The 27,131-nt window shown below is 39.7% G+C and overlaps 4 protein-coding genes across 6 annotated transcripts in view; 1 reads left to right on the top strand and 3 right to left on the bottom strand.

Annotated features, from left to right (window-relative positions):
* The window catches only part of LOC123972270 (rho GTPase-activating protein 29-like), a 29,382-nt gene extending 24,532 nt beyond the window's left edge, over nt 1-4,850 (bottom strand). Inside the window, exons 1-2 of the mRNA XM_046051643.1 lie at nt 4,696-4,850; nt 3,578-3,954 (exon numbers count right to left, since the gene is read on the bottom strand). Of these exons, the coding sequence (XP_045907599.1) occupies nt 3,578-3,887 (310 nt within the window). The 5' untranslated portion in view covers nt 3,888-3,954; nt 4,696-4,850. The remainder of the gene's footprint in view (nt 1-3,577; nt 3,955-4,695) is intronic.
* A 1,599-nt stretch (nt 4,851-6,449) lies between these two features.
* On the bottom strand, nt 6,450-19,246 carry acvr2ba (activin A receptor type 2Ba). The gene is made up of 11 exons (XM_046052286.1): nt 18,770-19,246; nt 16,492-16,699; nt 14,132-14,247; nt 13,489-13,640; nt 13,162-13,305; nt 12,351-12,494; nt 11,420-11,568; nt 11,093-11,207; nt 10,409-10,547; nt 10,031-10,155; nt 6,450-9,666 (listed from the first exon to the last, which is right to left on the bottom strand). The coding sequence occupies exons 1-11, from the start codon at nt 18,819-18,821 to the stop codon at nt 9,472-9,474; spliced, it is 1,539 nt and encodes a 512-aa protein (XP_045908242.1). The 5' UTR covers nt 18,822-19,246; the 3' UTR covers nt 6,450-9,471.
* ly97.3 (lymphocyte antigen 97, tandem duplicate 3) lies at nt 18,365-27,090 on the top strand. 3 transcript variants are annotated; one of them, XM_046052290.1, is made up of 5 exons: nt 18,365-18,383; nt 21,865-22,031; nt 25,800-25,869; nt 26,295-26,417; nt 26,786-27,090. In XM_046052290.1, exons 2-5 carry the CDS (start codon nt 21,999-22,001, stop codon nt 26,890-26,892), a joined length of 333 nt encoding a protein of 110 aa, XP_045908246.1. In that variant the 5' UTR covers nt 18,365-18,383; nt 21,865-21,998; the 3' UTR covers nt 26,893-27,090. The 3 variants fall into 3 exon arrangements, with proteins under 3 accessions (XP_045908246.1, XP_045908245.1, XP_045908247.1); XM_046052289.1 differs by lacking the exon at nt 18,365-18,383 and adding an exon at nt 19,390-19,583; XM_046052291.1 differs by lacking the exons at nt 18,365-18,383; nt 21,865-22,031 and adding an exon at nt 25,510-25,572.
* Nucleotides 21,920-24,204, bottom strand: LOC123972696 (gamma-crystallin N-A-like). The gene is made up of 4 exons (XM_046052287.1): nt 24,184-24,204; nt 23,677-23,925; nt 23,072-23,217; nt 21,920-22,100 (listed from the first exon to the last, which is right to left on the bottom strand). The coding sequence occupies exons 1-4, from the start codon at nt 24,202-24,204 to the stop codon at nt 21,965-21,967; spliced, it is 552 nt and encodes a 183-aa protein (XP_045908243.1). The 3' UTR covers nt 21,920-21,964.
* Nucleotides 27,091-27,131: the final 41 nt, after the last annotated feature.

Below are 27,131 nucleotides of genomic sequence, written 5' to 3'. Positions count from 1 at the left end.
GTACTAATAGCCAAAGCCCCTTCTTTTCAAGATAATAATGTTGATTTATGCTAAACTACCAGTTGACAAAATGGCATGTTAACAACTTATTTACAAATTTGGTTCTATTTAACGGAAATGTCATGGTTAAACAATCAAATGTTTGATTCAAATTTTCAGTATAACGCAGAGCGGTGAGAGGTTAAGGTTGGGGATGGGGACAGTGGTCAGTTAAAACTTATACAGCATCACATTCCTTTCTTGGGCTACATTCCTCCACAGCTGACTATTGTTGGGCAACAATTTTTGCAAGCACTCTGACACAGGGCCCTGTTATGAGAGAAAGAGTAAATCTCTACCTAAATCTGACCCTGAGGAATCTAGGGTGTGAAGTCATGGGTGTGAATGTGGTGGGTCTAGTTAGCTCAAGCTTACGATCACTGATGGAGTTCCCCTGTGGGCTTCAGACCAACACCCACGCTGCATGCGTGCCCCTCCAGCTAAAAACTGGCGGGTGCCCTGGGAGGAAAAATAAGCACCTTCCAACATAAACTCTCTTATGTTTTTTCTGTATGAAGAGCTATGAGACACACACTGAGTCAAATCTGCCTCTCTGCAATGGGAATACAAACCTGCCAGATCACCACAGGGTGCACGCCTTCCAGCAAAAAAAGCACTGTGTCGGTTTCACGCAGTGCTCCAGTGACAGAACTTTTCAAATATGGAAAGAATAACATGGGGGCTGGCAGGTACCTCGCTAACCTCCTCCCCAATTCCCTAACTACCTTGTTCCCAAAGCTTTCCTCAACCATTTGTTGCTGTCAGCCTGCTTAACTTTTCAAGAAAAATGCCAACACATGCTGGTAATGACCAAACAATAACACTATGTGCAGAGACTTAGCAAAGTGTAACACTGCCTTAACGAAGTTCAGCAATATTTTTGATGTTTCTTAAATATAAATTAAGGAAGAATAAGTATTGTTCATGTGTGTTAAGTTCTTTGGTATTTTTACTTTATACTTTCCTTTAAAACGTTAGTAATATGGGCCATGTAATAGACTGTTATGGATAATACCACAATACAGTGGAAATGAACAAATATTGTTTTAAACTCCTAACATACAAGGGAGATGCGGGCGACTTGTAATCAACATTATTATTGTTCGTCTAATGTGCTTTTAACAAATACAGACATAGCATTTTTCAAATCAGTAGAAAACAGACTTTTGACTGTAGCTTTTGTGTAACCTCCCTGACCCCTTAAACAAAAACACCAAAGTCATTATTCCAATTCAATTACGATATAAACACATACACACTGGACAAGAGTGAGACATACTAGGTTAACATTATCAAATCACCATTATGTGGAATGTCAGAAGGGACTGTAAACCAAAAAAAGGTTGTTTTACTTAAATTAAACGAACGCTTAATGACTTTGAGATTATTGGAGTACTTTCTATAAGGCAATAAATCCCTGTCTTTGGACATGGAGGTCATGTGAGTCTTTAAGAGACAACTGCCAGGACTGTTTCAATGTCAGCAAACAGGAGCCAGACGCATTACTAACAATACTGGGGCTACTGAGCACACCATAAAAATTTAAGAACAAATTCGCGAAACTATCAGTCTCTAAATAATCATTTTAGGTCAAAGATGATGTACGTATGTCTTGTTTCCCTGATTGCTAGCTTTAAAGGAAAGCAGTTGATTTTTGGTTTGGGGTTATACAGGCAGTATCAGTTCACAATTTAAAATTAAGAGGACTGTAAACAAAATATATTGGATTTAAACTGTGCCCATCTCCCAGCCCTCTATGTTATCAGTTAATAAGGAAAATGACTCAATGTTTACTTTTGACTGGACAGCAAACCACAATATAGTGGCAGCAACTTCTACCAAAAGTCTGTCAGTGTCTTCGAGAAAAGAAAAAGCACTTATCCAAATGGCATTTAGCTGCCTGACATTATAGCATCATGGTATGATTTCATCCCCACCTGCTGAATAAGAGCCGTTGTTAACAGGGAGGCAAATATCCCAAATGTTTTTGTGATGGTTTACAGCAACACAGCACGAAGCAAGTCAAGGCTCACTCACAGAGGCCTCACTCCTCCAGCCAGAGGAATGGCTAAACAACTCACTCCCACTGCCAGACCTGCAGTTGGACCCCAGCGTGTGTGTGTGTGTGTGCGTGTGTGTGTGTGTGTGTGTGTGTGTGTGTGTGTGTGTGTGTGTGTGTGTGTGTGTTTGTAGGTATGTGTCTTTTAGCAGAACAGTAGGAGCAGCAGTAGTTGTAATAGTAGTCTCATGTTACTGATTCCACAGAAGGAAATGTGTCAATGGAACAACTACGTTAATGAGAAAGTAAATCAGAGGTCTTCCCCCAATTACAAGACAGAATATACTGTAATTATACATTAGAGCTCAAATGATTAGTTAGCTAAGCAAAACAACATGATGTCACTTTGGGCTTTGGGGATTTAAGATCGTTAATTTTCATTGATTTTAAATACTATTTATAGAGTAAATGAAATCCCTTTATTCAGAATCAGATTAACTGATAATGAAAAACAATATATAGCATACAGTAAGTTACTATCAGTCTATATGGTACTGTGAAACCTTGGTAAACACTATATGAGGGTTTGTGTGGGCAGAGTGTTTGTGTGTGTCTGCAAACAAGAGCAAAGCCATCAAAACCAAGTGAGAAAAACAGAAAGTAAGTAACCTGGTGTCTGCTCTGCTAGTGCGCTTGTGTAGTGGTGTGTGGGAGTTAAGACAACACTGCAAGCGCTCCAGCATGTTAGCAGTGAGACTGTTAACACGCTATGATCTGACACTCCATGTTCTGTGATGGCAAACTTTGGGCTTCAGTGATCTATCTGTATCATCACAAAAAAAACACGGACAGCCTTCCTGGACTCCCAAGACACTTTGCAGTGCCACGAGTGCAACTATATCATGTGGGTGTTGGCACAGGAGACATCAAAGCAGAACAGGAGCAGGGTTGCTGGCCAAACAAACATGACATGACATCTTCTCAATACATTCCCAGTGTATATACAATGGAATTTGCTGGCAGATCATTTTAGCTATCTATAGCATCATTGGTAAACATCAGATTTTAATGTCAGTGCCACAGTGCAAAGAGCAATGTTCCTGTCTAGACAATTTACACAAGGGTCAATCCATTACAGAAGAGACAGAGATATGTTCTTCATAGACAGTAGTCTCTTGATCAGAAGGCATGTTTGATTTTAAGTAAAAGACTTAATCAAGTGGAAAAAGTCTAACTTTCTTGCTCTTATCATACAATGGAGGTTGCTCTCTGAATGCAACACATTCCCCACCACTACCTGGGGTTTGCTGAAAGTCTATCTAAGACATTTAAACTAAAGTAGAAGCAGGCAAGAGGACACAAAAAAGCACTTTATCAGATTATAACCCATTGATTGCACTTAACACGCATTGATTATGGGTGACAAGTATCCAATATGGGTTTTCTTTCTTCAACTCTGTCATTTTACCATGTTCTACTTCCCTGACCCCCAAAGCACCTGCACAAACATTTCTGCATTCCAGCTCCCCCTGAACTCACCTTTACACTGGAAAGCCTCCTTGAGGCTGAGCAACACATCAGCAAACCACCGTACATCATTCACCAGCTGCATCACATACTCCGGATCCGCTCCTGGTGCCTCCACCATTTGAGACGTTAGCCCCATGCTGCTCAGAGGATTTGGGTTCTTGGAGATGTGGCCCAAATCCCAGGTCTTGGTGGATCCGACTGACAGAGATCCTGTGTGGGGCTTGGAGAGGTGTCGTGGCAGACCTTGGGTGTGCGTTGTCCCTCCACCACTGCTGCTGCTGCTCTTTCGTATCATTCCAGCAGCCACTTCAGCTGCCATCCTTTGCAGGGGGCACAACAGGCCAGCTAGCCCGTGAACTTAACACACTCCCCTGGTTCCTGGATAGCTGAAAAACAGAGAATCGTAGGTGAAGATGATGACTTTGTGTCTGTGGGGGAGGGGGTCTCCTATCCAAACTCATTAATCTACAGTGTAACGGATTTTTAGACCTATTACACATGTATAGCAACCACTTAAAGATAAGAAAACTACTCAAATCAAATAATGTATACACTCTAAAATCAAATAAACAGCACGTGTATTTCTCCTGGCTAGATTATCATTTCACCATAATTTATAAGTTATTCATTGGTTATGTGACATTAAGTATAGAGTTTACAGCAAGCATAAGATATTTTATAGTCAGTTTTGTCTCTACTAAAAGTAATTTAATGTTTTCTTTTGTGTCACAAAATGATTTACCATGGTTAACATTGAGCAACATTTTGCTGTTAACGTTAGCTAAGCTTGTAGCTTGTTTGCAAAATAACGTTAACGTTTTCTGTCAATATATATATATATATATATAATATATGTGTAAACATAGAGGCACTCCCATACATTATCATATAATTAAAGAAAATACTAATGCCAGTAATCACATTTAAAAGTCAAAAGCGAAGTACAATCACGGGAGGTAATTACAAAACTCCAACAACATCGAAAACAACGCTTTCTTTTTCAGGCAGTTGAATGAAAAGTGATGCTAACGTCACTAACGTTACAGTTAACGTTACCCCGGTAAAGTCGACCCCGGGTCATAAACTGCTTTGCTGGCACAGCCAAAAAAACGCTATTTAAAACTCACCTGCTCGGCAGTTTACTGACATAATGGCCACGTTATCCAAGCAAATCTTTGCTCAATGGAGCCTGTGAAAACCCAAGAGCATTTCCGTTAGAAAAACCGAACTCCAACAACGGCTGAAAGTTTCCGCTTTGACTCACTGTACATCGAAAAGTCCACTATCAGCAGCTCTCAAGTCAATCGTATTTACAAGTCGGTTTGTCACATGACGGTATAGACGCGTTTTGATTGGCCATATCCTCTCAACTGAATGGAGAAGTGATGCCTTCAAGTACTGGCGGACGTTTTGGGAACACATTGAGCTGGATTCGTTTTACGTGATCTTGCAGGGATAGTGTGATGTATTTTTTTAATTAAATTCAATGTTCAATTTAAGAGGACGCTTCAAATAAAAGATCTTTGTAACTGCAACTTCAAACCTCGCCTAAAAACATGTAACCTTTAAGAGGAAATTCATCACATTGTCCATAGACTGTAAATATCATACAATGTCAACTGAATAAGGATTGTTCGATGACCTCTGAATGTTTCCGAAAAACAGCATATATTTTTTTCAGAATAATATTTGGATTTTTGCAAGAACAGAAGATATGGCATACATTATTAAATAATATATATGAATATAACACGTCACATATGTAACATTTGTGGGCCAAATACCTTACGTTTGTGTTTAGTGTTGCCCAAAATGCGGAATAGCTTTTTTTTTTGCCATTATATTTTGTTTCAGTGGTGGAATTATTTGACACAAACAAAGAACTGAAAACTTTGCAGAGGAGTGCTCATTTCTTAGCTGAAAAAGATCCTTTCTCAACTCTTATATATTGATTAAAAACAAGCGTCCAATACCAAGGAATGTAAATTTAATTTTATTAGTAGTAGCATGATTATGACTGATTCTTATTAGTAGTAGTAGTATCACTATATTACTTTTGACACATTAATTATATAATTTCTGTGTGTTTAAACTGGGCACACTGGATGTATGGAGTGCAATTGTTCTGCAATAAATACAGTCTGGTGTTTTTGGAGCACAGGCATAAGTCTTGCCAACAAATTTAGACCCTATCTCAGACCCAAAGACAAAAAATAACATCTCTAGCCTGCTAATTAGATGAGAAGAGAACATATCAGATCATTAGAAATCAAAGATTAAGCAAACGCTTAAAGGAACAAGTGAAAATGTAGTTATTTGTATCAAAAATACTGCTAGATTATTTAAAATCTATTAAAATGTAGATATAAAAAAATATTTATTATATTATTTAATATAAAAAAAAGATTTTAAAATGCTTTTTCCATGTCTAGGTAGGTCAAATGAATAATCAGCCTCATTACTGTGATTCATTTAAACTTTTGATCAATAGTGTTGTCCCAGACAAAATAAAATCCCAAATCAAACTACCAGCACCACTGCTGCCACCTAGTGTACATATGTAACCATAGAACTCTTCCTGGCAAAGTATGGTTTAGGGATCTTGGATGGACATCACTTTATACAGAAACAAAAACAAAACAAGCTTCTGCATTACAAAAACAACAAAGCCCTTCAATTTGTGTCTTTCCAATGACATTGTTTAGATTCTTAGAAAGCTTTTCGTATTTTTCAACTGCTAGATGCTTTATCAAACTACCAACTGCTTTTTTGGTTCAGTCAGTACTCATTTTTGTGTTATGTTGAGGTGAAGTGTCATGTAGTAGTACATAAACATGGTGGAACAGTTGTGAACTAAAAAAAAAGCTAAGAATTCTATGTCTATGGTTAATCAGTGTTTCTTTATTTTAATATACAAAAAGATGGATGTATTCTCATCTAGTTTATATTTCTAAGCATTTCAGCTCACAGATAAAGTTGCCATTCATACTGTTTTAGTGAAACCAACCACCACACACACACACACACACACACACAGACTCACAAAGTTTACATAAACAGGGAAGGTCACAGGACTCAGTCAAACATCCATTCACACTACCAGAAATGAACATGTTGACTGTAAATCAAAAAGGAAAAGATTTTGCATTCACAGGATTCACACATGAAAAAAGGAAGAAACCTTTTACATTTGTCACGTAAATATATACACAATTTTTTTTTTCCTTTTATTTGAATATGAGACTGACTCCATGTTAGTGTTACTAACGAGGTACTGCATGAGGTAACTGGTTTTTCTGTTCAGAAGAGCTGGGTGTAAGACAGCATTTGGAGGCAACAACCAACCGCGGCAGATTTTCCTTCGTGATCGTTGTTTTTCTGGCACAATACGTGAAAGCACCTGGGTCACGTTCAGCTTACACACAGAAACTCAACCCACAGCATTATATATTTTTTTCTATCAGGAAGCTTTAACATGTCCACATCAGAACATGATCCAGGTGTGATGACATGTACTTTATTGATCCGCAGAAGTTTAGTTACTTAAACTATGATATACTAGTGACTATTGCTGTATAATAAATATATTGCTGGAACCTTGGACCACGCACATGCCACTGCTGTCTGTACATGAATTGTAATGGGGCTTCATTATTAATCAACCAATCATGTGGTTAGACACATTGATGATTTCCTAACACTAAAAACATTGTTCTGTATTGATTGATGGTTTCCCTCCCCACCCCCCCACATGTTCTTCACCAAAACAGCACAGGAGCAAGCATCACAGACCACTGTTAAAATCACCATCTTTCCACAGCACTAATCAAAGCACAACAGATGAGCCTGTGTGTTGTCCAACTTGGCTAGATTATCACTGAACAAGTCTGAACATCACATCAGCGGGTTAATATTGAGGTAATACTGTTCAAACTGGCATATCCAGCGAGTGGCCAATAACAGAAGCTGCCAGCACCAAACCATCAGGGATTTTTTTTTTTTTTTTTGATGATATACACAGTAAGCTTACTAATGCAAGTGCTACCTACGCAGCTTCTGACTCAGAGGAACTGATACCATTATTCAAAGAAATCAGTAACACAACCATCATTCTTGAAAGAAGTGTGTGTGTGCATGTGTGTGTGTGTGTAAAAAAAAGAATAATCTCAGGGCTAGTTGTCAAAATTACTTTTAAATATATAGAGGTTGAACTGAGAAATCCCTTTCTGATTCTGTGAAATGAAAACAGTAATGCCCTGATTTTGTATTTTTGAAAATCAGATCAGTGTTCTGCAACTGTGTGTACAGGTCTATTTACAAGAATCTGCCTCTCTTCTTTTACGTTTGTACAGCATTGTACACTGTGACAACTGGTCAGGCTCTATTTAAAATTAAAATTAAAAAAATCTCCACAGACAAAAGAGGCCCAAGCGGCAATAAAATATCTCAACTACTAAAACACAATAAAATACATAACACAACTTGATATACATGTAGAAAAAGCCTGAGGTACTTGTCAGAATATCTGAGGTCAGTCTGGAAGAGTAAGCAGCTGAGGGCTTACCCGGTCAAAACAAAACACAAAAAAACAAATAAGAATATTAGCCTCACATAATATCATTAGCGTTATATTAACAAAGAATACATGTACATCTACAAATCCTTGAGTATCCTGGAATAGTCACAGCAGCATAACAGACATTCAATGTATGGTATTCATGTTATGATACAACTATGGCATTGCATTTGAGACAAAGGCAACCACTTGAGCTCTCCTTGCATGATGTACAGTGACTGAGGTAATCTGGGGACTGGTGTCCGACTGAGTCTGTTCAACAAACACTCATGAAAATTAAAAACAGACATGTTGCTTACTCAAGTATGGCCCTCGCAAGAATAAACCCCAACTCTATGTCCATGGTTCTTACTTTAAAAACACGCTCTCTATCCATCTCACATCATTTCATCTTCAAATCTCCTCTCTCTCTCTCACACACACACACACATACATAAACACACTCAAGCAAACAGTTAAAAATCGAGAATGTGTAACATTGCAACTCCAGGCAGCATCGGTCAATGCTCCTGGCACTGGCAAAGGAGTAACTCTGAATTACTACAATTTAAAAACAAAAAAGAATAATCCAGGAATATGTCCATGATAGCTAGCTGGATAGCTTGGCTCTCAACTTTGAGGAAGTGTTCCAAAGAAGCCTACCGGATACCTGAGAGGTAGTTCCCCCGGGACAAGACGGCTTGTCCCAAATCTTCTAAAAGTCCAAAATGTCAAATACAACTGCTCTGCTCCCATTTTTGCTCCTCCCTTGCGATAACACAGCGGTGCTCCGATGTTTTTTGATCTTAAATCCCATTCAGAGGCATTCACAGGTTTAAAATAAGAGAGCACGCTCGAGTTTAAAAATCGAGAAGGTTCGACCCCTGAGGAAGATGAATATATTTTGTCTAACAGTCTCAAAACGGTTCCTCCGAGGTGTGCAGCACGTCGTCCGAGGTTTGGAGCAAAGGTTGATTTCATTTGGCCGCAGACGATCATGACCAAGACATGAAAACAACAAAGATCACAACTCATGAGGTAATAAAAACAGACTAACACAAAAGAAATACATGAGGTAATGACAACAAGATTTGACACATTTGTGTTATCAGATGTGCCCATCGTATAACTTATTACTACTTTAAAACTACAGCAGATGGATGTGTTAGTAAGATCTGACTTTTGACCACAAACATTAAAACAGAGGGGGGGGAGACAGTATTGGGATAAAATAGCAGCTGCATTCAAGTTGCTAGTTGTTTTTTATGCTTTTAAATATTCACGGAGATCCGCTGAGTTTGATTTGAAACATAAAAAGTCAGGAGCTCAGGCGAAGGATGTCACCCATTCAGGTGCTGGACTCTTTGGGAGGTAGGTCCTCGTTGGTGAGAGACGTCACAATGGAGGCGGGGCTGTCTGAGGTAGTGCTGCTGATGGTCCTGGCGATCTGGCCGATGCGCTCCTCGACGCAGCCGGCGGACAATCGCGCCTCTGCGTCGTGGTCCCAGCATTCTTCGATGGTCTCGCACATCTGGCTAAGACCCTGTAGCCACAAACCAGAATAGAGTAAGTTTGTAGGGCAATTCTTCTTGCACATACGTTGCACTCTGATACTACTTTACTAATCTGTATAATTGTTTTTAATAGCACAATTCTACTTTTGTAGATCTTTTTATTTCACACTCGTTTCTCATGCCAATAAAGCCCCACTGAACTGAACCCAAACATTAAATAAAAATACATTTTAGAGAAATCCCTCTGTGGCCTAAAGCTGTACACATAACTGACAGGAGTTTCAGAACAAAAACAGAACCGTTTCTGAGAACTGTAAGTCCTGGAAAAAAGGATGCATGACATCATGGTATTGCTGTTGAAACTGCTGGTGCTATTCTTCCACTGTTACTCACAGGATGTTTAAGCCAGCAATCCTTGATGACTGGACGCATCTTCTTGTGCACAACCACATCCTGCAGATCCTCCAGGGAGGGATGCTGGCCTATTTCATCCTCAAACGGCAGCATGTACTCGCCAACTGTACCAGTAAGGGGAGCAGTGAGGTCACAGGATGGACACCGTTAAACACAGATCAAGTAAACAGTGCAGTATTTGTATTTTGAAAATCCGAAGCTTGCTCTCTATTTAAAGAGTTAATGCACACATTACACCTTTAACCTAGATCAGATGGGTTTTCACAGACAAAACATAAATTAATCCTTTGTTTATTAGGTAAGCACAATGACCTTTCGTCTGAGGGCAAAGTAGCATTCCAGCACTGTTTGACTCACCGTCAGTCTCCGAGCAGCGGGACACCAGCTCCCACAGCACCAAGCCCATAGCATACATGTCTATCCTCAGGAAGGAGTCTCGCTGGAAGTTGATGGCTCCCTCCAGCACCTCTGGAGCCATGTAACGCCTCGTACCCACCTGCCAAGGACAACAGTATATATGAGAATTTGCATGTACGTTTCTGAAGAGAGATTATGTCATCAAACTAATGTGTGATTGTGAGGAGTCCATCAGGTTTCACATGCTGGCTGGTAGCATTTCTAGAAGTTTCTGGGAAACTTTCTACCCACAGGCCACAAAGATACTTAATGAACCCCAACCATGGGCCACTTTAACATTGTCGCAATGAAAAATAATGCTTTAGTATCAGACAACATCCTGACTCACTGCTGAATAAACTGGATCGAATGCAATGAATATGAAACCGTAACTGACAAAATATATTTTTAGAGCAGTGGCTCTCAAACTTGTTATGTTATGACCCCCTTTAAAAGTCGATAGTCTCAGCATTGTTTTTTTTCCTTACATAAATCATTTTCATTCAACTTAGTTCTACTCCATATTTTTCCCTGGTAATCCATGTTTTTATGTCCCTCCAGGGGGCCAACCCCTCATTTTGAGAACCACTGCATTAGACTGACAATTTAGAAAAAAAAAAAAAAAACAGTGAAGTGTTTCTATACCTGGCCGTGAGTATCTCCAGGAGGTTTTCCTGGTTCAAATCGTACAGCGAGCCCAAAGTCTCCAATGACTGCAGTCAGATCATCTCGTAGCATCACATTCTTACTCTTAAAGTCCCTGGGAAATTAATTTCAGGAAATATCTGTTACAATGCAGTAATTACAGAGACGTTTAGTCACCAATTCTTAGTCACATGGACTTAAAGGGCAAAATTACTAAATAAAGCACAACCAGAAGAGGGCAGTACTAATGAAAAGTTTCATGAAATTTAGTCTGGTTTTCAGCGTTTAGAGGTTCAGGAAAGCCAGGCACGTTTTTGTTTTCCCTACCTGTGTGCAATGGTGGGTTTGGGCCCCTCTCCCTTATAGCTGGGAATGTCTTCATGGAGGTAGGCCAAGCCGCGGGACATTGTCTCTGCTATGTGACACAGCTCACTCCAGGTCACAGTGTTACCCTTCAGGTGGTCTGTCAACGAGCCCTACACACACGCAAAACATACAAAAGATTCATGGACAAGGATTAATAAACTGCACAAGAATCAAATTTTTCTTGTGAGTCAGTATCCAAGGAGTTAGCCAACCCTCAAATAGATTATTTTTGGTCCCATGTTTCACTTCATTTGCCCGCCGAGTAGTGTCGTTTGGCAGAATTACCAAAGGAATCTAAATTCACACAATATAGCTTAAAATATCATTAAAATACTCGTAAAAATTCAAACATTTAAGAAAACAGATGACACATGCAACGATGGCACTCACACAATAACTAACTAAATATGTTTGTGCCACTGCTAGGGATAGAAAGAGGTGCTACAAAATGTGGTGCTTGAAATGTAATGCTACATTTGTGGTTATGGTAATTATTGTTTAATTCTGTTTTAATATATTAATACCATTGTTGAGAAGACCAATGAACAGGATATTCTGGTAGCCTCGAGGTGTTAAATCAAAGTATTATATTCAGGCACATGCATTTAATTGCTGCTGTTTTTGATACTAGTAGTTTGACATAAATGCCTGTACTGTTTTTACATTACATGCTTAAAATGTATAAATCTAAGCAATATTCCATCACTTTAAGGTATACTGCCTACTGCTGACCTGCCACAAGTAATAAAATCTTCTCTAATAAAAGCTGCTCTTTTGTTGAGGTAAATAAACGCCTCTGCCAATATTGGATAATGTCCAGCATTTCGAGACAAAGAGGCCCTATACCTCAGCATGATAATGCTATATATGGACATATACATCCGGCACTCACCCTCTCATGAAACTCTGTGATAAGCCACAGCTCTGTCTCCAGGTTGGTTCCATGCTTCTCCGCTGCGATGTAACGCAAGAGGTTTTCATGTCGCATCCCCGGAGTCAAGAATATGTCCCGCTCGTTTTGCCATGACTGCTTATCCTATAAGAACACACACAAACCAGTCTTGATGATTTATACAGGCACTTTTGAAAACCTCTTTCCTTATGTTACACAAACTTGCAAGCCCCAGTTTGTGCCGCTCATGTATTAAATATTACATTCAAGTCACAGCGCTAAGCGTCCAATTTTCCAAAAAAAAAAAAAAGATATACTTCATGTAGAAGGAAAATGATGTGGCTGAAAATGATGTGGCTATACTGAAGCAGCATGTCAAGTTGTCAGCCAGGAAGATAAAGCTTGGTCACAAATTGGTCTTCCAAAAGGACAATGACCCAAAAAGCATACTTCCAAAAAATGTGACAAAATGACTTAAAGACAACGAAATCAAGGTACTGGAGTGGCCATCACAGAACCATGACCTCAATCCAAGTGAAAATTTGTGGGCAGGACTGAAAAAAGAGTGCACAAGCAAGGCGGCCTACAAACCTGACTCCGTTACACCAGTTCAGTCAGGAGGAATGGACCAAACATCCTGCAACTTATTGTGAGAAGCTTGTGGAAGGCTACCTATAAAACTATTTTAAAGGCAATGCTACCAAATACTCAGTGTATGTACGAGAATCACAAACAAGATTTACAAAAAGCAGCTTTCGACAAGATTTTTTTTTAAAGTGACAAAACTTTGTAATTAATACTGTGGACATACCTGAACAGGGAAGATCTTTACAGCAACATATTCGCTCATGAACTGGGCCTTCCATACACAACCAAAGCGCCCCCTGGCTTTGATTTCCAACAGCTGCAGTGGTTTCAGACCCACCAAGGGGGATGGAGGGGCTGGTCCAGGATCCTGAATAACAGACAAGGAAAACAAGCAATGTTTTCTTATTCTGCTAAAGCTATCTCAAAGATGTCAGCACTTGGCAGTAAAACAGAAGAACTGGGTGATTAGGATAAGCAGCAAGGTCGACGAGCAGTATAGAAACTCAAACGTTAGCGTCACAGACTTTAAATATGAAATGGCTTCTCTCACCTCGCTGAGGTCTACATGGCCATAGGGAGGTTTGCGGTGGCGGTACATCCACAAGGCCAGTACGAGGGCCAGGGACAGCACACAAAGAGGCAGCAGGGAGTACACTAGAACATTGAGCAGGGACGGCACTCGCGGCGGAGGCCGGATTTTCACTGTCAAGGAGGAACAGAATAATTGCACCATGTCAGCTTTATGACTTGTAGGTTATTAGCAGCATCCCTCACAGACCATGAGCCGGGTAACTAGACAGTCTAATCTCTCTGTAAAAATGCAACAACAAAAAGGTACTGAATGCTGCAATACCACATATACAAAGTGTAAATGAACTCCGTGTACTTACACATTCGGCAAATTGTATTATATAACTTGTAAATTATGAACGTTAACATGATAGTTTGGAGTCCTACGTGTATGGCTTTTAAATAAAACTACAATGGCAAGGCAAATGACCAGATTCTTTTGACAATGCCTCTCATCTACATGCCTAACAAGGCACCATTTTCCAATGTTTAAAAAGAAAAAAAAAAAGAAATAAACACAAACTGTGTAAAATGTATCTGCTAAGCTTCACACACTAATATGAGGGGAAAAGCAAAGAACTATTTTTTGCTTGTACTATATGTGGGATGCATTTGCACCTCACCTCGGTTGCCACTGCCAATCATGTCAGGAAGGTGGGTGAATCGTTCATTGCAGTAGTTACCCTCGCAGCAGCAGAAGAAGACCTGAGGGTTTTCCTCCATGGAGACACACTCTTGCCTAAAACGGTAGATGACACGCCCGCATTATTACTTTGATAACCAGATGTCCAAATACATGTCAAACGTATTAACAATACAGCCAAAATATCGAGATAGTAACACTAAAGTAGCATTGTGTGATCTAGAGTGTCTAGTTCGTGTTTTCCTGTAACCTGTGCTTCTGCTGTACATAAACCTTTTACAGACAGTCATTTATCCTATTTATTGTTAGGACTCTGGCTTTGACCCATGCACTCCTTGGTATTGGTTTCTGGTAATGTTGAGGGTATGAACCAGCAAACACTAAATTTTATGGAGTACCTAAATGAGCAAAATCTCTTTTGCTGAGAATATGTTTTCTTGTTAACGTTACGAAAATGGCAACAGACAGCTAGATTTAAAAATATCCAGCCGAAAAAATCCCACCTCCTTTAAAGCCACTCCCCCAAAACACTCAGGCAGAGTGCGTGTAGGTAGGCCAGCCAATCATTCCTGTTGAAATGACTGGCCATTACAGTTCTGTGACAGCCAGAGATAAAAGATTTTTTTTTTCCGTTTTTGTGTCAGAGCACTGATTGATTTATTGGTTGCCGTTTGGATATAAAAAGAATTTCAACAAATATAACAAAAGATGCTTCTGGAATAAATTCCCTACCCCAACTATAACTTTTTGAAAATAGCCCACCTATTCGTCACTCTTCATTTTCTGTCACTATTTTACGGAGCTTTTCACGCAGATTATTCAGATCAGACTGAAACTTATTTTTCCAGGTCTCATTCCTGTAATGCTTATAATTACAGCCAACAGCACTTAAGGCCAAAGCCATTTCCCTTGAAATTGCCCAAAAATTTGTACCTGCATCTAAGCCTACAATTTGTACCGATCCTTTTCCAGCAAAGATTTGAAAATACGCTTTTGGTTTAGTGTATTCCATGCAGATCAACATTAACATGGCACTGTGTCACTCATAATAGCAGTATCTTTATCCAGAAATTCTCAAAGAGTGCATTTCTATCGCGGAACAACCTTGAGTAATCAGAAAGTAACAAAGTCTAAAACACACAGGTTAATCCTTGACACACACACACACACACACACACACACATATTAATCCAGTTTAAGAAAACCTGTTAAGATGAATTAACTGCTTGTATTGTACATAATATAAATAAACTCAATATATTGTAATGTATATTCTGAATACAAAATATGTGGATGCAGTAGGAAACATGCCTTTTAGTTTACATTTGGTTTTATACATGTCTATACAATTGTAGAGCTGCAATACTTAGAAAATTTGTTGAGAGCTATTATGACAGTCCATTAAGCTTTTGAAGAATGACTTTACAAGAACAAATGCTGGATATTTGCAAGAGTCCGTTTCTTAAATATGTATATTCGCTTTTCACTGCTTTATATCATTGTAAATGGAATGGATTTGAACTGTGGAATACACAAAATGAACAATTTGAATAAGTTATCTTGAGCTCTGGGAAAATGTTCCTTGAAATTTTATAAAGAACTACTGAGAAACAAGTAGGCAGATTATTTGAAAGTGAAACTAATTGTTAGTTGCAGCCCTAGACCACTCTAGCTTTATATCCAGTCTGTCAGTAGTACCATGTGCATGTATGGTATCTGCAGATTTGTGTATGTTTGCTTGCTATCTTAAGATAGTCGATGTGTGTCAAGACTTACGCTGATGATAAAACACTGTAAATAACGTTTTTAAGACCCAGTGCAAATGGACCTCAGTCAACCTGGTAATCCATCTTGCAGTGTTATTATCGTTTTATTTCAAGTTTGGGTGTTTTCAGGTCGGCCAGTGATTATTTCCATACTGATGAATCTGTTGAGCCGTCCGATAACATGACATCTTGTGCTAAACCGCTTGTTTAGTCCAGGCCACAACACAGATATTCAATGTACAGTGATATAAAAAGAGAAAAACAGCTGATCCTAAAAACCAGCAAATGATTGTCATTTTTGCTTTGATAAATTATAGGTAAGTGACTGTGACTCAAAATTGTTGTTTTTAACTCACTTTCTGTAAACTAATCAATGAATCGACCTGTCAAGCTTTTATTTCTGTCCCTGTAAATGCCACTGGGTCACACTTATGAAGATGTATTCGACTACGTGTGGGTACTGAGGCAGATATTTCTGTTGGAACTTGCTGCCAGTTACTCTGGGTACATGCCAGACACCAATAAAATATAAATGTAAATGCAAGTCGGCGATGACCTCGCTCAGTCGCCTGACCTGTCATAGCAGTTGAAGTCGTCCAGCCAGCAGCCCTTCTTCACCAGCTTGATAGTCCCTGAGGAGTTGAGCCAGGAGGCATAACAGTGCAGTCGCTTGTCCTTCTCCCCCTCGCAGCGCTCAAAGCCGCTCTGGTTGGTCCTCTCCGTACGCCAGTTATCATTGTAGTACACACACTCCCGGGTCTCTGCTTCGCCCAGACTGTACCCTGAGATGGACAGAAGGCCTCAGTCAGATCACATCATAATGAATTGAAACTCAACGGCAGAAGCACAGACATATGGCATAGGATCCGCTCTGTGCCACCAAGAAACATCTCTGAGCAGAGCCTCTATCATCACTCTGGCACATGGCCATGTTTGGGAGCTCTCTGTAGTAAAAAAGGGAGTTCCTCTGGGCTAAGACATTGTTGCTGAATAGTAGTTCAGCATAATCCCATTCACTAAAATATCTTTTCAAAGACCGATGACTAAAAAAGGAAGAGAAATGGCAGAATTTAATTAGCTATAGAAAAACAATGGCATGCCCTACTGTGGAATAGAAACACAGATAAGGACTCTTGTATCCTGCTGGAGTATGACACATCTAGAAACACAGATAAGACCTTGTTCTTTAAAGGGCCAAAACTGTCATTTAGCAGCAAAGAGTGTCCCCTAACCAAGCTCCCAGCTGAAATGTAACAATAGCTGTCAGTCTCTAACTATTGCACAATTCCTAACTGGAAAAGGTTTCATTATTACTCTTTGTGGATTTACTGTTGGACACACGCAAGCTACAAATGTAAGACATGGTTTGAGGAATACTGAGACAGATAACATGCCTTACATTTCAGTCACAATATCAGTTGGACATTAATGCCTTATCTTTGTTCACAGAAAAAAAATAGTGCATGTCTCTTTAAATCCCTGCCTATAGGAGGCTGCCCATCCCCCAGTGCTACCCCCACCAACCCATTACACACACACACAAGCAGGCACACACACACATACTCTCTTGCAGGCATGCACCCACTTAAATATACATACATTTAGTTGTCCAGCAGCATACAATGGATTTCATCACAGCATATAGGGATGCATGCAATGAATATCAACTCATGCTCATTATTAAGGATGGAAGGAAGGTGGTAGGGGCAAAAATGCCACACACACACACACACACACACACACCAAAGCAGTGATGCTCAATGCTCCATTGAGCGGAGATGGCATTTCTGATATCTGTGGTCACATGATCCGGGAGGACTTTTACTACAAGATCATTCCCCAACCCCCCGCCCTCTGTCACTTACTGGGGCTTACACCACAACAACATGAATTCTGGAGAAGCAGCTTATACACTCCTCTTAATATATAAACCATAAAGGCATTAGCCATAGCGCGACTGGGCACACAAGAGGCAGCAGCGCCTGAATTAAATTTTTATTACAGTTCGAGGAAAAGCTAAAAACGTGAGGAGGGAAAGGTTGATGATGTTTTTAAATTAAGTCACAACGGGGAGTGCCTAGCGTTGGGATAAAGGTTAACAGTGTGCAATAAAAATCTCCCATACGAGTTGCAAACGCTGGCAAAAGAAAAAACAAAGCCAAACAAAAGATAAACAACCCTCATGCTCAATTTCACGTGGTACCAAGTAACAGGCTGTGGAAAAACCGAGCCGTCGAAACGTAACGACAGTTCAGATTGAAGACCTGACAATCAGCTGCTGTCTCTTCAAATCAAACGCCATTGATTTATGAAAATCCCCTCACTGACAAAGTATGTTTCCACAGGCTCTTGTTCAGGCTGGAACCACAAACAAGAGTGGGGACCTGAGATGTAGCCTATAAGGTTTCAGGATGTTGATGCAGCTGCTGCCTTCTATTCCTGCCACTGTTGAGAAAAGACGAGGGGGTACGCAACAGTTTCAAATGTGGATACATTTTGTTGTAATTTCCCTGCTTAAACGTCTCTATGCAATGTCGTGTGTATATTTATGGCACATACAAAAAGTCACCGCTGTTGCTTAAACAATTCCCGTGTGTAAACAGACCGTGTTAGAGAGGCAAACAGAAACAAGGCGATTATGGGTAAAATAATATAATCCCCGCGGCTGAACGATAGTAGGCTAAATATCCACCGCCAACAAAGTTTAATCAACCAACAGACGGAAACTCGTGTCAATCGCGGACAATTTCGCCAGCAACAACAAAAAAAATGTGTCTGCCTCGGGACGAACAGCTCGGGAACGGGGGGTGGGGAAAACTGTTGCAAATTCGGAACCGACAATAGCGGCTTACCTGCGCATAAAGTTCCCAGAAGAAGTGAACAAGTCAGCCACGAAAAAGACATGTTCCGTTTTAAATACAGGGCAGCGATTTCCCCCACTTTCCGCCACGAACATTAAAACTCAGGCTGTCCAAAACATCAGTCCGGGATCAAAAACGACCACAGGCCTCCGGTCCCTCGGTAGCCTAACCACCACCACCACCACAGCGCGTGTCAATAGCCGCGGCGCTGCAACAATGTTGCAAGAAAAAAAAAATAGGAGCGATTAATTGACTTCCCGTCTGTTAGTCCGTTAATAGGTGCGGCATTTCGCGTCGGAAGTGGGTCCAAAAGCCAAATGGGAAGCTGTTAAACCGTCCGAGACGAAAACCCAGCACTGTTTTGTGAGGTTATTCACTTGAATAGTAGCACCGCTTCCTCGGGAGGTCGGTCGGGGTTTACATGCATGTTACTGATCTGTGTCCAAAATGGCTTCTAAATGGGGAATGGGCTGCAAACAGGGAAACCCGGATGTGTAAACACAAAGAGGGGAATTCAGGCAGCCAGCGAGTGACCTTAACACGACACCGCATACACGCCTGAAATGACTTTATGTTTTTATTTTTGTTGTCTCGTATCGATAATTATCACGTTGTTTTTTTTTAAATCCTTAAAAAATCCTGACAGAAGGAATGTGAGGTGCTGGTGAAAGATGTGTGATTTCCACGCTGGAATTTGTCCCGATTCCAGCTGATACAACACTTGCACTTTCTGTGGTCAGAATCGGTATTTTATGGTCTTCATTTCGGTTCTTATCATATCCCGGGGATTAAATGAGATTTCCAGGTAATGCATAGTGATTTTACTGGTTTCACGTAGAGAATAGTGCAATATTTTTTTGTTTCTTTCAAAAAAAATAACAGTAGGCCTATATATTTTCATTTTATTTAGAGTATACCTTACAAATACCAAATGTATTAGCTCGTGCAATATTTAGACCTAAGTTATATAATTTTGTCCGTGTCACTGTGATAATTAGTATAGCTTATAGCTTCACAAATAAAATAAATTCCCGGAGAGTTTCCATCTGAATGATCTTTTATGCATTAGTGGCAGTGCTAAAAATAGTTGACCTAATTTGGAGTAATAGGATACAATAAACGCTTGGCTATTTAAAATGTATTCGTTCCAATTAATCATTTCACCGCCAGACAGTGTTAAATATAAAATATAACTCACACAGCAAAACCAAAATAGAGCCAAACTATGGCTCATAACAATCACTAAGCAGTTTTTTTATTATTATTATTATCACAAAAGAGGAAGTGTATGACAGTACTCTTCCCCAATTTCCAAACATATTATGAATTTAATATATTTAAACATATTATTTTAATTAAATGTCTGTTGATACTCTAAAAATGATCTGTGACATTAAAAAAAGTGTTTGTGTCAAAGGACTGGTCAGCCTACCCACTCATCAAGTCTCCCAGCCAACAGACAGTCACTTTTAGAAATATTTCCCTCAAAAGAGTTAAAGTTAAAGTCATTTTCCTCTGACTAATTGATCGTTTCTCTTTTGTAATCTCCCGACTTAAGAAGACCTGCGTACCTCCATTAGAGCTAGTCATCAAGGGTTATTTATAAAATATAATAGAGGTCTATAAGAATAATAAACTGCAGACATCTTGTCTTAAATGCACTTTGTAGCATTCAAGTTTCTTTTCAAAACCGAAGTCCTTTGTGTATAATAAATCTCATCATCATAGAAAATCAGCAATGACATTGTTAAAATGCCATTAAGCCTTGCTCACAGGTCCCTCTCTCTTTCTCATCTTTGACATCCAGACTAATGGCATGTTGGTGACACCCAGCCAATTCAAGCAACAAATGGCTTAGGAATAAGGTTAGCTATAGGTAATTGCCCTTAAACTAGTGCTCTTGAGTGTAACTCAAGACAACGCATTTCCTCATTAAGCTATCCTATATTGACCCTGTAACTCGATAGAGGCCATGAGCAAAGCCTTGTAAAGATAGGTGATCTGTTGTCATGACAGTTAGGAGAGAAAGCACATGAATGCTCATTAAAGGTCCAGGAGCCACAACCCCGGTGCGACTTTACTAGAAGAATAAGAGCATGTGGAGAAATGATGCAGAGGCGCAATAAAAAACATGAAACTATGAGCTAACAGTCTTGTAAATGGCTTTTAAATATAACTTTTGCCAGTCTGTCACTACTTATACTGCATTGTACATGTCATAAATACAATGCTGTGTGCATAATATGATGGAAAACTGCATATAAGCTCATTGGACTAACTAAATTAAGTTGAATTGAAAATATTCAGTAATACATAATTCATAATTAGTGTTTCTGTTCTTTGGTTTTCTTCTTCATTCAAGGAAGGATTTAAAAAATCCAGATATTTTTTTATGTGTTTGTGTCATTGCTGTTGTCTCTATTGTGATCACTTAGAAAACCCCCAGGTGAGCATCAGGACTTCACAGTAAAATAGATAAATGACACTAGGTGGTAGCAGAGCTCCCCGGGGCAGGTGCAGATACTGCTTCAATCTGTGCAATATCTCTCTTTCACTTTTGATTTATTCACTGGATATGTAGTTAGGGCACACAGTTTTTATTGTTCACAGTATGAGAGAATGTGTTTGCTAAAAAGCTGGATCCCTGCTTTCTTTTCTTTTCTTTTTCTTTTTAAATAAAGATTTTCTTTAGCAGGGCTGCAAGTTTATTTAAACTATTGAACCAAGTTTAATTTCCCTACTGGATAAATAAAATGCCCGTCTGTCTATATATCAATCGGTGTTCAGTGGTATCCAGAGTGTCTCATGTAGCTTGGTAGTGGATCCATTAGTATGAGGAACACATAAAGGTCTTTTAGTTGTGGCATATAATAGAAAGCAATTACATGAATCATAGCTTGTAGCCATTTCAACAGTGTTGGTTAATTTAGGAGTTCCACACTGCGTGAGCATAAAAGGAGAAGAAATGGAAATAAGATTGAGGATATTGTAGGATCACTACTTTATTTCAGCCTTTGAATAATTCAGTACAAAAATAAAACAACAAGCAATGTGAAACATTTTCTTCATCTTTTATTATTTTACAGCCCCACAGAGTCAGCGTGACATTACTTGACGGTGTGGTATGTTTTTCCTCACTGGATGATCTCATCCCTGCTGTCATATTGCCAGTGACAATGAGATGCTTTAGAAGTAGTTTGCCACCCTGCGAACAGACTGGATGTTGGGGTTCTCTGCCTGCCACTCCATAAAGGTGCAGTAGTTTCTTCTCTCCACAATGTACATGCGGCCACGGTAGTTAGGCTCCTCATACAACACCCAGCTGTTTAGGAAAAATAGATAGACAACATAAATATTTATTTGAAATTGCACGTATGCAATATCTAGTGTAAGGGTATAGAAGGTAGAGTTTATGACATATTTCTGCCAATAGTCTGTCTGACTTGGTTTATATAGTGTGCCAAATTATTGTTTAGTGTTTGAAGGGTCACTCAAAGTATAATATAATAGATTTTCTTACTTACCTATTGTGATATTCAGCTATGTAGTTAAGTTACTAGGTTCAGAATTTTTCATCTCTCTAGGATTTTGTTAAAGAAATACTTTCTTTTTTATGTTTATGGGGCATTTTATATCCTCAATAAAGTGTACAGAAAATGAGAAGAGAGATAATAGAGAAAAAAGTACACAACAAAGGCCCTCCGTCAGACTTGAACCCAGTGACATATCATTTCATGGTCAATTCTTTTATAAACAACCCACCTCTGAGATTTCACATGCCACTCCAACAAAAGTATTGAAAAATTTCATTTACTAAATTCTACAGAATCTGTTTCCCAGTGACTCTGGATAATTCACAGACCTCTCTGTAAACAATGTCCACTGCAACTATTCTCTACAAAGGAAATAGTTCGTATTAAAACTGTTGACAGTGTGTTTAGGTGCTTACCCAGAGTAACAAAGTAAGGACACTGCTTATTATCAAATTCTGTGACAAACCAAATTATCATTACATTACTCATCTCCATCGTATTGCAAGGATTGCCAATATATTACAAATGGATATCTATGTAAAGTCCTTGAGTGAGTAATTTAACTTTTTTTCTTGCCCCCTCCAGATTTGCTGTCAATAAAATTGGCTAAACTTCCAAATAATATAAAGAAATCTTTTTTAAAAATCTTGAAATTATAGACAGGATCACGTATAACTTATCAGTTTCACTTCAATGTTAAAAAGGCTTATGCGCTGTAAACAGGCTAACACCAACAATCCCTCACTACTGAGATACATACGCTCCATCTCCATAAACCTTGATGGAGTTAATGCAGTTCTTGGTCAGGCCTCGTGCTTGCAGGAACGGACAGTCGTCGCACACCTCCACACACTGGCCGCTAAAGTTGTCTCCCTCGAAGAGCTCCATCCTGTAGTGCTCTCCATGCTGGGGAGGATAATGACATACCCTTTCGCTGAGTCATGGCAACAATGTTCGCCTTCACCTCACTGAAAAGTACCATGGCCTCTATATGACAGAGACCGTATTGTGCACGCAAACACTCGTACAAACACACCTATAGAAATCTAAAGGTTAATTGTGTGCGGAGGATGGTATGTACAGCCCACAGTCTCTCCAGTGCACCAAATGTGCGATTTTCTTTCAGCTAATGGTGTCAAGTGATGTGAAAAGTTGATAATATGCCTCTGTGCTGCAAGACTAATGCCTTTCATTTTTAAACAAATTATTGTAAACCCCAGTTATTAAAATTATTCTGACTTTGATTCATCTGAAAAACAGATGTGCAAAAATGAGGCGGCGCATATGCCAGTCTGCCAGGCTTTTTAACAACCAAGTGTTAGTCTGTCCCTGGGGTCTTTCTCACACACACACATACACACTTACCATCCTGACTGGCCTGCAGGAGCCCATGTGATCGTTATGGGCATTCCAGCGCTGGAATTCAGGGTACTCCCCATGCTCCAGAATGTACTGTTGGCCCTTGAAGTCTGGATGGTCAAAGCAGATGAAGGCCCCGCTTTCCACACGGACAGAGTTGACCCTGTTCATGAAGCCGCGGTCCTGGAAGTTGTCACAGTCGCTGCAGATCTCCAGCTTCCTCCCAGTGAAACATTTCCCCTCATAGAACACGATCTGGTTTTTGCCACAACAGTGAACATTGAAAAATCTTTCTCTTAACAGATAGTTGTATGTAAAATGCTGCAAAAAAAGAACTATCTACGGTGTTAGATAGTCAGAAAGATATCAAGCTAAGAGCCATTCAACACTGTACAATCTGAGGTTGGACCAGTCATCTACATTAATTCCTTTGTGATTGACATTTGTTTATGACACACATTCATTGTTGGGAACTACTGTGGCTGCATCACACTCCCTTGTTATAGTACTCACCTTTCCTGAGTACTGAGACATTTTTCCACTGTAAGCTGTTCCAAACTAGTCACACAGTGTAAGAGTGGAAAAATTTGGACACCCAGATATATATGGCTGACAGTGAGCACGGTGGTATCGCGAGGCCAAAGCAACAAAAGCAAAACAATGGGGGGTTTAGACATTTTGCCACATGGACAGTTTCCCTTACATGTGTCAGTGCTGATATTGGAATTTGGCTCTGGGGGGCCAAACAATGGAGAGAGATTTTGCTTTGATTGGGCTTTGGGAGTGATGTTGCACTGTCGAGGCTGTAGGGTAATATTTGGGTGTGTCCAGACGAGGAAGAAAACAAACTGAGAGGGAAACTTAAAGCAGAGGTGAAAGGAATGAAAAAAACAAATGACCCAGTGGAAACAAGATATCTGTCAGGCTGGCGAGTAAATGTTGAAACAACGAGGTGAGGTCTCAGTCCGTTTTCAAGCTACTTAACCACGTCTGAGTTTTGATGGCAGCAGTATGAGCAGAGAGTCACACTCCAAAGCAGATTTCTGCCCAGCTGTTCTTTTCAGATCCATTTTTGTTGGTGTTTCTCTGCTGCTGATCCCGAGAGGATCCCTGGATCTATTTACCCATGAAAATTTGGGTGGAGACTCTCAGTCGCAGCATCAAAGAATTGGCAGTTGGAGCATGATACAACAAAACCTGTTTTTCACTAACAGTATGACTTCATCCTGTATGCAGGATACTTCAACCCCCTCTCTCTCCATCTACAGTAGCATTGATAAAACACACAAGTTGAAAGGATTTATTAAAATCAAGTGGATTTTCAGAGATTCACACTAAAGCAGGGATTCAAAGCCACACATCTCAAGTGCATTTACTTCAAGTGTATGCCAGTCTTTTATTCTTTTTCATTAGTTTTATATTAAATGCTAGTTCAAGTCAATTCCCTACTGTATGCTTTGAATTGAGTCAATTCATGTCTGGTGCTGACTTGGACAAAGAGCACGAGGCCCAAAGTAGGCTATTATAAATCATACAGTTTAACATAATCCACCTAAAGCAAACACACTGTACCATTGACTAATATCCTCTTGTACTCTTAAGGTACACATCCAGCCAACATAAAGCTTGTATTGAGTCTGCAAGAAATGCACACGATGTCATAAATTATATTCATTAGTGGACAAAGGGTGGAAAGCTCTTGCATAATGCATTGGGAAACTGTAACCCCTGAACACATTGCACCCAGGGTGAGTAAGGTGCTAAGCAAATAGACATAACACTGATACACCACTTAATGGGACGTTACCACGGCAGACCAAAGTACGAACGGGTATAAAAAAGAGGAAAGTCGATGAATACATCTCAGTCATTGGCAGAAACCAAGACAGACAAATCAGCAAGGTATGTACACCGAAAACATTCATTCATTTATAATATACTCATCATTTTCTTTTCTTCTCTTATTTGAGTTATCTTATTTTCTTTACCATATCTAGCCTTCAATTCTTTTTGAAATTTGTTGAATAGCTATCAGTGTAAATGTTTTTGCCATATAGTTGCCACTGTCCATGAGTGTGCACGCATGCTAATACACCTGTATTATCAAATCTGTGCTTCGTCTCCCACAGGCTGCAGCATTGAACAGAACAATGAAGTTGTTGGTCTTGGCTTTAACCGCCGCCCTGCTGTTTACAGCTGGTCAGTCTGTCACTGATTTTCCACTGAATAAACACAACCTCTGCTGCTGTGCAACAGGGACATCTGGTATCTCTTTGAGCCTGTACTGTAGAGGAGCACAGTCTCAGCAGACCTGTCAGAAACTCAAAGGCATTATTTTCATTCTGCAACAGCTTGTAGGCGTCATAGCTAGGACGTGAACGTAATTAGGTAAAATGCATCTGACTTACCTGTGATGGCCAGAGCACGGTGCCATCCTGTGGCTTCACAAAAACATTTAAGTAGACTAAATCAAACCTTACTTATAACTTGCAAATACTCATTGTCCCAGGAGAGATTCCTACAGAAAACACATTGACACATTATGACAGAATCAGATCCACTAAGGCCACAGAGAAAGAAAAACAATGACTGAATGAATTTTCTTTGCTGTGCTTTGTTTTAAGGTGAAGCCCTGAACTGCCACCGGTGTGTCCCAAGACACGCTGGAGAAACCTGTGAGCTTTCTGTAGAAACCTGTAAACCAGGGAAGGATGGCTGTGCTGCTGCCAAGTTCCTCAGAGCACCATGTGAGTTTCTCAACATACTCCAACTGTTTTATTATAAACAAATACATGGACTCCTGAAACCATTTGCATGCATACAATGGCACCAAACTTAGAGGACTAGTGGCATCATTGGTTATGTAAATGAATTGTTAAATGTTCATCAGCATAAAGAGAGGATTTTCGTTAAGCCCTCTTGTGGCTAAACTGTATCAGGCAAGGCAGCATGGGTTAGAAAGTCAACTGCAAGTCAAATAAGTGAAACCGTTCTCCAAATGTTTGTGAATGATGTAAATATACTGTATGAAAATACATTGGAGGTGAATCATACATAATAAAAGGTCACTTTCTTTGTTAAAATCCAACCATTTCCCTTTTTTTTACTTTCTTAGATGGCCAATACCAGAAATGCATGGCTCTGTCAGACTGCACCATGCTGAAGCTGAATGCCTACATCGATATAAAGTGTTGTGGCGACGACATGTGCAACAACTTATAAAGTTCAATGTAAAAACCAAAGAAAATGACCGTATCTTGGAGTATGTTTGTGCAAGGCACTAAAAACCAATGACTCCTGCAGACTGCTGTTGCTGCAGGCAGCTCCCATGATGGGAATGCATGTATTCTAAGTGGCTACTTCTTTAGGACAAACAAAATAAGCAGTTTATTCTCTGAACAAATAAAAAAGTTAGAACAAGAGCTGTTCTCATTCTTGTGTCTGGAAATCTTTTTGACAGC

The sequence above is a fragment of the Micropterus dolomieu genome, linkage group LG06, assembly GCF_021292245.1.
Source record: "Micropterus dolomieu isolate WLL.071019.BEF.003 ecotype Adirondacks linkage group LG06, ASM2129224v1, whole genome shotgun sequence".
In the NCBI taxonomy this organism is placed as follows: Eukaryota; Metazoa; Chordata; class Actinopteri; order Centrarchiformes; family Centrarchidae; genus Micropterus; species Micropterus dolomieu.
The sequence above is the reverse complement of the archived record's forward strand: the minus strand, read 5'-3'. Positions and strand labels throughout refer to the sequence as shown.

What these genes read in the sequence shown, in the direction of transcription:
- acvr2ba (XM_046052286.1), bottom strand. Translation starts at nt 18,821, where the DNA reads ATGTCTTTTTCGTGGCTGACTTGTTCACTTCTTCTGGGAACTTTATGC. An exon ending in GATTGGCAGTGGCAACCGAG is followed by an intron (nt 13,641 to 14,131) that starts GTGAGGTGCAAA and finishes CCTCCTTGACAG; the next exon opens with TGAAAATCCGGCCTCCGCCG. An exon ending in CTGGAGATACTCACGGCCAG is followed by an intron (nt 10,548 to 11,092) that starts GTATAGAAACAC and finishes TGTCCTTGGCAG; the next exon opens with GTGGGTACGAGGCGTTACAT.
- LOC123972696 (XM_046052287.1), bottom strand. Translation starts at nt 24,204, where the DNA reads ATGTCTCAGTACTCAGGAAAG. An exon ending in TGTCTCAGTACTCAGGAAAG is followed by an intron (nt 23,926 to 24,183) that starts GTGAGTACTATA and finishes GGCAAAAACCAG; the next exon opens with ATCGTGTTCTATGAGGGGAA. An exon ending in AAGGTTTATGGAGATGGAGC is followed by an intron (nt 22,101 to 23,071) that starts GTATGTATCTCA and finishes TTTCCTAAACAG; the next exon opens with CTGGGTGTTGTATGAGGAGC.
- ly97.3 (XM_046052290.1), top strand. Translation starts at nt 21,999, where the DNA reads ATGTTGGGGTTCTCTGCCTGCCACTCCATAAAG. An exon ending in CTGCCTGCCACTCCATAAAG is followed by an intron (nt 22,032 to 25,799) that starts GTGCAGTAGTTT and finishes CGTCTCCCACAG; the next exon opens with GCTGCAGCATTGAACAGAAC. An exon ending in CAAGTTCCTCAGAGCACCAT is followed by an intron (nt 26,418 to 26,785) that starts GTGAGTTTCTCA and finishes TTACTTTCTTAG; the next exon opens with ATGGCCAATACCAGAAATGC.